Source organism: Nicotiana sylvestris, chromosome 1, assembly GCF_000393655.2.
Source record: "Nicotiana sylvestris chromosome 1, ASM39365v2, whole genome shotgun sequence".
Classification (NCBI taxonomy): Eukaryota; Viridiplantae; Streptophyta; class Magnoliopsida; order Solanales; family Solanaceae; genus Nicotiana; species Nicotiana sylvestris.
In genome coordinates this window covers 152,056,564-152,067,590 of record NC_091057.1, presented here as the reverse complement: position 1 = coordinate 152,067,590, position 11,027 = coordinate 152,056,564, and the positions used below count along the sequence as shown (strand labels likewise).

General features: G+C 35.4%; 1 protein-coding gene across 1 annotated transcript; it reads right to left on the bottom strand.

The window, feature by feature from the left end:
- Positions 1–347: 347 nt before the first annotated feature.
- Positions 348–5,240, bottom strand: LOC104243881 (auxin response factor 18). Its single transcript, XM_009799145.2, has 15 exons — positions 4,854–5,240; positions 4,718–4,765; positions 4,140–4,255; positions 3,942–4,037; positions 3,768–3,824; positions 3,418–3,570; positions 3,067–3,151; positions 2,847–2,937; positions 2,558–2,722; positions 2,344–2,457; positions 2,183–2,255; positions 1,949–2,096; positions 1,248–1,852; positions 967–1,154; positions 348–766 (listed from the first exon to the last, which is right to left on the bottom strand). Exons 3-15 carry the CDS (start codon positions 4,251–4,253, stop codon positions 619–621), a joined length of 2,037 nt encoding a protein of 678 aa, XP_009797447.1. The 5' UTR covers positions 4,254–4,255; positions 4,718–4,765; positions 4,854–5,240; the 3' UTR covers positions 348–618.
- Positions 5,241–11,027: the final 5,787 nt, after the last annotated feature.

The window sequence follows — 11,027 nt, the reverse complement described above, 5'->3', positions numbered from 1 at the left end:
TGAAGATCACATGCAGAGTATAGCAAGACTATTACTGGGAACCATGTGCATATATATGCACACTTGGTTTGATCGACAATAATCTATGATAAAAAACTTTATACTATTTTATAGTCAGTAATATGTGCCAAATAATAGTACGAACGATTTTGAGCCACCAGAGCCGGAAAAGATGATGGGGGGCCACAAACTCATAGCTGTAGCTGTTATGTTACAGTTATGGTCACTCTTCTCCACTCAGTATTATAAAGAAATACTCCAATCATATTTGCCATCAAGAGACAAGCACGACTATATTTCTTTACCTTTTTTTACATACTGATTAAATCAAAACTCACCACAACCAGTCACAACAACAAAGGTATTCACAATTTCCAGAACTAACCTTCACCAAGTTTCTTAACTACAAGATTAGTAAAGTCTAATATTAATCCATGAATCCAGTTCTTTAGTACTCTCCTACTTTGAATCAAATCACAAACTTCACATCCTTCCCTTGGTTTTTTATACGACAAAAGAAACAAGAAAAATAAAATTAAAGAAAAAGCACGTCTATTCGTTAAGCCTTTTACCCATATATATCTGTAGCCATCATATCAACAAGTTCAGCAAGTTTCGTCATCTTTCAGATTTTAGCTCTGAATCTACACTTGGCATTGTCCCTTCACCTTCTAATGATAAAATAGGAAGCTTACATCTAGGACTCATCTTCTTCACTTCCTCACTCGAATATATAAATATCCTCTTGACCATCTTACAGAACTCCCTGCAATTAGAAAATTAAATCAAAACATTTAGTCAAAAGAAACACATATCGGAAAGCGTCTCTCTGCCCGTCTAGGGTAAGGGTAAGGGTAAGGCTGCGTACATCCTACCCTCCCCAGACCCCACTTATGGGATTATACTGGATTGTTGTTGTAGTCAAAAGAAACACAGATAAAAATCAAGTTGGTTGCAGAGACTCACAGCCATGGATCATCCCCCACAAGCATCATGTCACCCTCATCATCTGTATACACAACTTCCCATTTGTTTCGAGGGCAAAGCTCTCCCTTAATATCAAATATCTTCTCCAGTTCACTGATAAGATCATCATAACCACTTAAACCAGTCAAGTCAACAGCGCGTCCAACACGAACCCCTTGCATTTGCACCTAATATGGATAATCATATGTAAGCTTATAGGTAAGTAAGGTAAACAAGTGGTTTCAACAATCGAAAGAATGAACACAAACTATCTTTTGTACCTTAGTACGAGTTCTTGATGAAGTGACGCCCTGCTTATGTGTATCGTTCAGTAGTGCCTCCAATTGGACTTGTTTCTTTTCTTCAGAAGGATTTAGATGCTCTACATTTTGGTCCTTATCAACTTCGGATCCATCATGCACAGTAGGTGCGCCATCAGCGCAGTTGGATGTAACATTAGGTGCGTCTTTCTCACTGGTAGGGGTATTATTAGAGTTGTTCCGCAAGTCAATGCCAAATAAGCGACAAGTAGAAGAGATGGCATGCTTATTACCCCTATTCACTTGGTCAAGTAAAAGGCCGTTACTTGCCCTTGATGACATCGGAGAACCGTAATCCAACAGAATTGATTGTGCAGTCAGCTGCTTGTTGTCTTCAATAGAGTCTCGGAGCATATTGAGGGGACCATTTGCAAGCATGCTATGCTGCCAAGCTCCACTGAGATGAGTCCTACAGCTAGTGTTGCTCACGCCATTGGAGAGGCTGTTATTCTGCTCCGAAGACCAGTATAGTTGGTTATCAGCAACACTACCTAAGTGGCTCACTTCAAGAGTAGGACCAGATCCAGGGTACCAGAATGAAGAAGCAGCAGTGGCAGCTGAAATGTCTGTGACAAACCAATTATTGCAGAACTTTAATGACTGGGCTTGTAGAAGGGAAAAGAAAAAGTAAAACATGAGAGCCGGAGTTACTATATATATACCAGTGTGGGGAAGCTCAAGGGGACGAGGTCGTTTGATCTTTATTCCTGGTTGTGCAACATCTAAAGAAGTAGGAGCAACAAAAGGCTCTATCTCCCATGGCGAAACCCTGTCTGGCCTCACTATGGATGCTGGTTCATCCCATTGAATCTGTAAGGGCCAAAAATATAAACAAGTGCTAAACAAGACAATGAATGTGCCAAACTTTGCCAATTATGAATCCAAATATTCTTAACCTTCAATGATCGCCATTTAGATTCTGACCATTGCGAGGAAATGTCACCAACTCCAACTATCGTTCCTGTGAACCTGACAATTAAAACTCGTAGAAATCAAAATCTGCAACAGCAGCATGACCTACAAATTAACAAAAGGGAAGGAAGTGCACTAGATGAACCTTCTTTCAGGAGAATCTTCGCCTTCAAACCTCATCCTGAAACGCATACCTACTGAGAACCCATGACTCACAGCCTCCAGATACTTGTTTAATCCGATTATAAATTGGCTTGTCCTGATTGATGTCATACGGTATTAGAAGAATAAGAAAATGTCATATAGCATGCACATCTAAATAATATTCTGTGGCATCTACCAAAGAGATAGAGGAATACCTTGGCTTATAATATACAACAAACAGTGTTTGTGTTGTAATAGCATGAGATGCAGTCGCAAGAACACCAAGATGCATATTTTGGCTGGATATCACAGATTGTGGCATATGGCTTTGCTGCCGAGCAAGATGTCGAACCCCAACACGCAGATCTCCATTATCACCCCTGCGATATTTAAGACGTAAATCACGTTACTTTCATGGAAAATTACATATGATTGAATGGAATAAAAAATGAAGCAGCACCAGTTCTTAACAAATCGAGAGGGAGAGAGAGAGAGAGTTAGCACCTCAGGAATACAAAAGCATCACCGGCAACTAATCTCTTGGAAGTTACAAATGTACTCCATCCAGTAGTAAGCAAGTGTCTTCGAGGTTGGCCTGAATTTTCAGATAGATTAAGGAGCTAAGAAAATATACACGTATACCAAAAACTAAAATGCAGTTAAAAATATTATACCGGAAATTTTTTACAATGATCAATTCTTACTGAACATTAGTAAAAGTTACCTCTAAAGATATGCTTAAATCGCCACTCATACCCATGAAGATCTTTGGCGACCAAATCTTGGGTCGGAGTCGACTGAGTCATGTCCTGTTGATGCCACATACCAGTCCAAATATCAGAACATACAACCCTCTAAAAATTTGCTAAATGTAATCAAGTCTTAAGACTGGAAGAAAAAGAAATAGCCTTCCTCTCCAACCAATTTTGTTCTATAACATCAAGACAAATGGATCTTACACAACGATTACTGATATAGAAAGAATACGTAGTACATGTAGTTACTCAAACCCATTTCCTTCATCCATCTTTCTCAGAAAACAAAAGGGAGAGTGAAAACAAAGTTAAAGGACTACCAGTGGTGGGAGACATTCATTGGCGTGCTTCCGAAGAACAGAAAATCCTCCATGTGTGCTTGTATCTGATGCTGTTAAAATTTTACAGAACGAATGAACCGCATGTTTTGGCAGATCAGGTGGGCATGGATCAGGACTAGACGGTTCTTCTTGCTACAAGGAAGAAATTAAGGTAATCAGACACAGAATTTGTCAAACTAAAGAATCTAAATAGCAGTCATATTCAATAATTATTCAACCCTTCTAAAGAGAAAATTAAATTAGACGAGATTGATCTTTTATTTAGCATCCTATGCTTGATGCTTAAGAAAAGATTCAAAAAAAAAAAAGCAATTACTACTGATAGTTACCATTGCCTCAGGGTGCAAAGTGATCTGGGCATAGACCTCATCAGTCTCTGTCTCTGCCTGTCAATTGAAGGGAAACGATCAATGTCTTTTTGTTTCCTTTTCTCCTTTAACCATAACAGGACATATGCAACAAATTCAATAAACAAAGCTTAGACTTAAGAATCAAGAACATACCAGTAACTGGACATGAACAACGCGACAGAGTATCTTTGAAGGAAGACTAAATTGAGGAATTTGTTGTTTCAGAGCTTGATTTGTCGATGCCTCTAACTACAAAAACAACAATCAATACACAACCATAGAAATTTTTTTCTTAAAAATAAAATAAAATAAAACTCCATAGCATCATATAAGGGGTTTGGAAAGAAATACTTGTTCTATGTGACCCTGTGGAAAGTAGTAAACTCGTTCTCCAGTCCTAGGAACATCCACTAAAGGCCCAGCACAAGCTTTCCACAGCTCTGTATACATATCATCACTTCCCATACCTACTCAAAACACAATTAACCAGCTAAAAAAATAAATTAAAACAAACCCACATAAATAAACATATAATTAAAAAAGTAATATGAGATGGTAGAGATATATTAAGCTTGCCTAAGAAATGAAGCGAAATCACATAGAAAGGCCAACTTTTTTCACTCAAATGAGCAAAAGAAAGTTGCTATTTAAGCTGGAGATTTAGCAAAGAAACCCAATAGGAAAAAGACTAAACTACAATTTTCATTTAAACCAAACTTATCCCAAATCAGAAATTTATTGATTTATGAAAATGATTAGCAAATTGCAGTAACTAAAGACTTATCCAGGTGCATAAATACAATTGAGAATTTCAAGAACAAAAAACAAAAGAAGAAGTAGAGAGTCAAGCTTTGCTACCCCTTCTTAGAAAACAACAACATTTCACAAAAACCCATAAAACAAACAAGAAAAAAGCAATTCTTTTTCACCTGTATTTTAACTTTCTATACCGCAGAGGCTCCTCTAAGAACTTCTACCTGAACCATTAAAGGCGAAATTTACAATACAATACAAGAGAGTAACCCAACAAAAAGGGCTGCTAACAACAAAGCTTGAAGAAGAAACCTTTTAATGTTGTTCACGCACTTCAACATACCCCAAATTATCATCATTACAAATCCAAGCAAAAACCTCCAAAAATCCAAATTTTACTAACAAACAAAATATACTTAATCAGCTATTTTCTGCAAACTCCTCTTCTTTCTCTCTCTAAATGTAAACACAAATAAGTGTTATGTAACAGCTTTTGTGCTCTTTCTACAGCTATCTTTTTTTCAGTTACAAAACCACTCTTTAGCTTCAGTCTTCTTAGTAGGATCCAATACCACTTTTTTGGGTTGTCAAAAACCGGTTTTTCTTGGCCATTTTTATCACCTGGAATCAACAACGTTAGCAAATCCCCAAAATTTATCCACCCCTCTTTATTTCTCTCTCTCTTTATACACATAATATACATATTTTTTCGTCTTCACTCTATATACTAACTGAAAATGAAAAGCTTCTTTCACTGACTCACTGGGACATGCTCAGGTTAAAGCTTAACCCCAGTTAAGTATTTAACTCATTTTTTTTCTCTCTCTTTTTCATCACTCTTCTTTTTTATTATTATTAGAAGTACCTTCTTTTTCAGTTATAGACTTAGGAGTCGTTTGGTAGGGTGTATAAAAATGAATAAGGTGTACTAGTAATATATGGATTAGTAATGCAAGTATTAGTAATGCAAATATTATTTTTTATCTATTGTTGATGTGGTATATTAAAATTATAGTGCATTGCATAATTTTTAAGAAAACAATTATTCATCACTGGGTCTTCTCTAACTGACATAGGCAAATGGTGTGAATTTTTTCAATAACTGGGGAAATAACTTTCGGGAGTCTAGCTTGTATTTGGGGTCTGTGCCTTAAGTTAGGTCTAAATGATGGAACGTTTGGTCTATGTTTAATTAAGGATAAAACATTTTTGTTCTTCGTGGTATGAGAAGGTTTAATGAAAGCAATCTCATATTAAATGTTCTCTGATCGACTTTGTGCCAGCGATATTGGCGAAGTGGTAAAGAGAGCAAACAACACGCGCTATGATCTAGCAGCAGGAGTATTCACAAAGAACATTGACACGGCAAACACCTTGACCCTAACCCGAGGGCTAAGAGCTGGAACTAGGGGTGTGCATTCGATTTATCGATTCGATTTTGACCTTTATCGATAATTATTTATTGATTATCGATTTGTACATATGCTTATCGTTATCGTTTCTATAAGGTTTCGATTTTTTCGATTTCGAATTATCGATTTTTGGGGCTTATCAATTCGGTTATCGATTACACCAATAAGAAAATTTACGGGATTCCACAGAAAATATATCGCTATAAACACGCCTAACTAATATGGACAAAAAGAAGCTAAAATAAGACGAACACCGTTTTTAACATAAAAATTGTGTCAACAAGCACATGCAACGAAACTAAAGTAAGGGATCAAATGTATGTCACCAACACTCTAACGGTATAAAAAAAATAAAAATACATCATCACGGCTAATTCTATTTTCCATTAATTTGAACTTCATTCCCTTGAGCTTTAAATATGATCATTCCTTAAATGTGGTAGATGAAATAATAGGGTTAGAGACTTAGGGTAAAGGAAAGGGTATTATAGAATAAGGGTAAAAAAAATATATATATCTTATCGGTTTAATCGATAAACCGATAACCGAAGAGGACAAAATCAAAATCGAAATCGATAACTCGATAAGAAAAATTTCGAAATTGAAATTGAAATCGATAAACCGATAACAAATAATCGATTCGATTTAGCGATAAACCGATTCGAATGCACACCCCTAGCTGGAACTGTGTGGTTAACTGCTACGATGTATTTGATGCTGGGATTCCTTTTGGAGGGTTCCCCAGTGATTAAAATTATAATGCATTACATAATTTTTAAGAAAAATAATTATTTACAAAAATGTCCTCCATATTCTCTAGCTTTAAGGGACTTTAAGGACATTTTTGTCTTTAGCCATACTAATGCATGCATTAATAACATTGGTATTGCTAATGCCATGGTTTTGTTATGTATTACTTATGCATAGGATAATACCAAGTATGATGTATCACTAATGTAAGGCCCCGTGAAAACTTGTATTCAAAACCTAGTAGCTCGTAGTGCCAAGTTCCAAGTATTTCGGACCCTTTGTAATGACCTAGCATTTAAAAATCAAGAGTCAAGTTTTCCAGAAAAGTGCTATTATGCGGTCCAGAATGTTGTCGCAAATCAAGTATGCGGACCGCATTTCTGTCGCAAAGTAAGTGAGAATGTTAGTCAAAATTAAGGTCAAAATGCGGTCCATTATGCGATTGCATAACTGGTATGCGGACCGCATTTCTGCCGCAAACCCAAACAGAATGTTCGGAGTTTTGGAGCATTTTCGCGGTCCATTCTGCGGACCGCATTTCCTCTTTGCGATCGCAAAATGCAATCGCATACCTAACTCGGGGCTCCTATTTTTCTAAATTTTAAACCCGACCCCTTCTTCAATAAAACATCCCAACCCCTCATTTTAACATATTTTTTTAACAAACTAGAGAGAGGGAGGGAAGAATTCTTGAGAGAGAAAGTCTTGTCTCCATCAATTTGATTTTTCAAAGTCACCCAGACCGGGAAATTTCAAGTAATTACCTTCATCTTCGTTCTTGCAGGTAAAATCCCCAACCCTTTCCACCGGTTTTCAGATTTAAACAAAAAGGGGGATCCTCATGCATTAATTCTTGAAAATATGAGTTGAACCACACATGTATGTCCTTTAAAAACCTAAAATCTAGTAAGAGGAATTGGGTAGAAGTAAAAATTTGCAAAAGAGGGGTTGATAACCTAAGTAAGATCGGGTTGAGTTTGTGAACTTCAATTCTAAGTCATATTGTGTTAACTTGTGAACTAGATTGACGGTACTAGGCTGTTGGAGAATTGAAAGTAGAAGTTAAAAAGAGAATTCGACTCCACGTATGTATGACTAACTTTAACCTTTGTAAAGTCACCTTGTTTGGTGTACGAGTAATTGGTATGAGTTACTTATGTGGACTATTTGTGAATTCTTATGATTAATATGCCTTGAACGTTATTGGTTAAGTTTCCCGATATAATGGTGTAAGTAAACGGCAACAAACCAAATGTGTGTGTGTGTGTGTGGATGTGTTTATGTGGTAAGAGATGTGTAACAAATAATGGAAGAAAATCGTAATTGATGCAATTGAAACAACTGTGGTAGTATCATATGTGACTTGTCGTGGGCAATTATCGTTGTGACAATTGTATACGTGCTGTTGTATATGATGAAAATGGTATTGATATTTATGAAAATTCCTTGTGAATTATTGTTGTTGTTGTGTGAAATGTGATTGTCCGGTGGGATCGGGTTGCGCGCCGCAACACGAAGTTATAAGGTGTGGGTTGTGGTGATAAGGATGGCCGAGGTAATAAGGGTGACCGAGGTAATAATGGTGGAAAATGATCGAAATCACTATTGAAATGAAAATATGTGAAAATATGTGATGAAATAATTTTGAAAGGGGAAAGGAGAGATTGTGAAACTTGTTTGGTTTTGGTTGTTCCTTTCATGTGCTTTTGATTGTTGATTCTATTACTGTTTGTTATCTGTGTATTGATTAATTTTACTTGGGGTAAAGTTTGTTCATACATACTAGTACAATTCAAATGTACTGACGTCCCTTTTGCCGGGGGCGCTACATTCGTGTTATGATTGTAGGTGGTTCTACAGCAGGTACTCCAGTCCACCGACAGTAGCACTCCTTCACTTCCCGTCAGCTGAATTGGTGAGCCCCTTTCCTCTCGGGGCCCTGCGTGGCTCATGCCGCTTTCCTTCCGGAGTCTTATTCTGGTATTTGTGTAAGGTATAGCCGGAGCCTTGTTACCAGTAAGTATTGTATCACCCTTTTGTATCCTTAGAGGCTCCGTAGGCAGGAAATGTGGGTTATATACTTATGTATTTTGTATCCGGACAGTGTAACTTGTGAACCACGTAAGTAACTATATATGTTATGTAGATCTCGTAAGAATGTGTTTAAATTATAAATGGTTATTACGCTTGGTTAATGGGTAATGAAAATGCGGGGTAACACGTGGGGTAGGAAAGGCACCCAGGTCCGCTTGACTGGGGCTACCCGGTCGAGCGCCGGTCATGTCCCTCGATTTTGGGGCGTGACAACTAATACAAGTATTAGTTATACACAAGTTGAAAAAATGTATCAAACAAGGTATAAGTAATGTATAAAGCTAATGTTTGCATTATTTTTTCTAATATCTCCTACCAAACGACCCCTTATGGGTAATGGATAATGGAAAGGATTTTATTTTTAAATTTGACGATTTTGCCCACGCACCCTCTTCAACTATCTTTTCACTTTTTTTTCAAAAATTTCATGCATCAAATTTAGTATATTTAAGTGAAAATTTTAATATTAAATTATAGTATATTCTTTTATTTATATTTTCTCTTAAGCAGTTTTGCTACGTGTTTTTACTGTGAAAATAAATCATTTAAAGGTCAATCATAATCTCCTATGCATATCATGTTGCAATCCATTTAAAAATGGAAGGGCTAATTTATCTTCATTTATAAGTTGTAACTGCTAATGAGAATAGGGAACGAAAAATGCAATAATACAATGGCTTGTAATTTATTTATTTAATAAGATAATTATTAAAAGACCCAGTTTCGGTTTCATTCATTCGATAATAACAAATGGAAGTGAATTTGGAGCTCTATAAACAGTAGGGGTATATTAGTCATTCAAATTCTTAGCATGGGATGGTGTATTTGACTTTAATACATCAGCTGGAAGGCCAGTTTTCTTATGCAAGTCCTTTCTAAAAGCAGCTTAAATTATAGCCCGTTTGGACATAATTTTTTTTTTTTCGAAATCAGTATTTGGCAATAGATTTTTCAATTTTCACTTAAAGACAAATTTAGAAAAATTTTCAAAAATTTTAAAAACTCCAAAAAGTTATTTTTCAAAATTTTCATTCATATCACCTCTAAAACTTCAAAAACAACCCAAAATTATATTCATGTCCAAACACAATTCTAATTTTCAAATAATATTTTTACTCGAAACTTTTTCTTTTTTTACTTTTTTTTGGAATTTTATAATTCTTATGTCCAAATGCCCACTTAGTCTGAGCATATATTTTTAAACTTGCTAGGCAATGAGGTATAAAGAAAACAAAACAACGTACATATTGTTAACTCATCGAATCCCGCAAATTCAAATCAATCAAAAGTTTACTTTTTATACAGGAAAAATATAAAGAAGCAGCGTTAATTCTTAAGGTTCGTTAATTCACATTTTCCTTTTGATTACCAAGCTACTAATGTGGAATTGCTCATTAAAATGAGAGCAATTTGTATAGTTCTGTAACGTAACAAAAAAAGGGGAAAGGGGAAAATAATTTAATAACAGTGATAATTATACATCCACGTACGTTGGCAAAATGCATGCATCTTATAAATTTACACGTACAAGTATTATTAACATTTAACAAGCCATGTTAATTGAGTGATGAATTACGAGTTCATATCCCTTTATATTTGCATATTTTAATATTTATATCTAATTGGTTTTTTCCAACGTCAATATATTTTTGTGGTAAACTTATTGTTAGTGAAAATCAAGTAAGAACCCATTGTAACGTTTCACAATTATAAATTGACATTTATCAAATTAAATGAAGTCATTGATAAATGTTACACTATTTTTTTTTTCGCGGCAGATAATGGTATTTCAATTGGTCAAGTTTCATATCATTTTCATGGAAAACAGATCATTAAACAATGCTAATAATAGCCTATAGGGATACCTATTTATTTTGCCTTGAATGGAATAAGAATATCAGATGTTACTACGAAAAGAACATTCAGACAAAGTCAACATTAACCATAGTTGGGTTAAGTAACTAAAGATATCGAGTAAACATGACTTATATAGTTATATCAAACAGCTGTGGTCCTCACATAACGGCTGCTCGGCATTTACGAGCGAAACCACTTGGGCTATTCAAATAATTCTTTTAACATACATTTTTTCCTCTTGATCATGCCGTAATAATAATGTAATATAACAAAGTTTTTCATCCGTATATTTGAAGTTTGTTAGATATTTTCTTAAAACTTGACATGGATAAAAATATTTAATTAAACAACAACATATAAACTTCTTTTATCA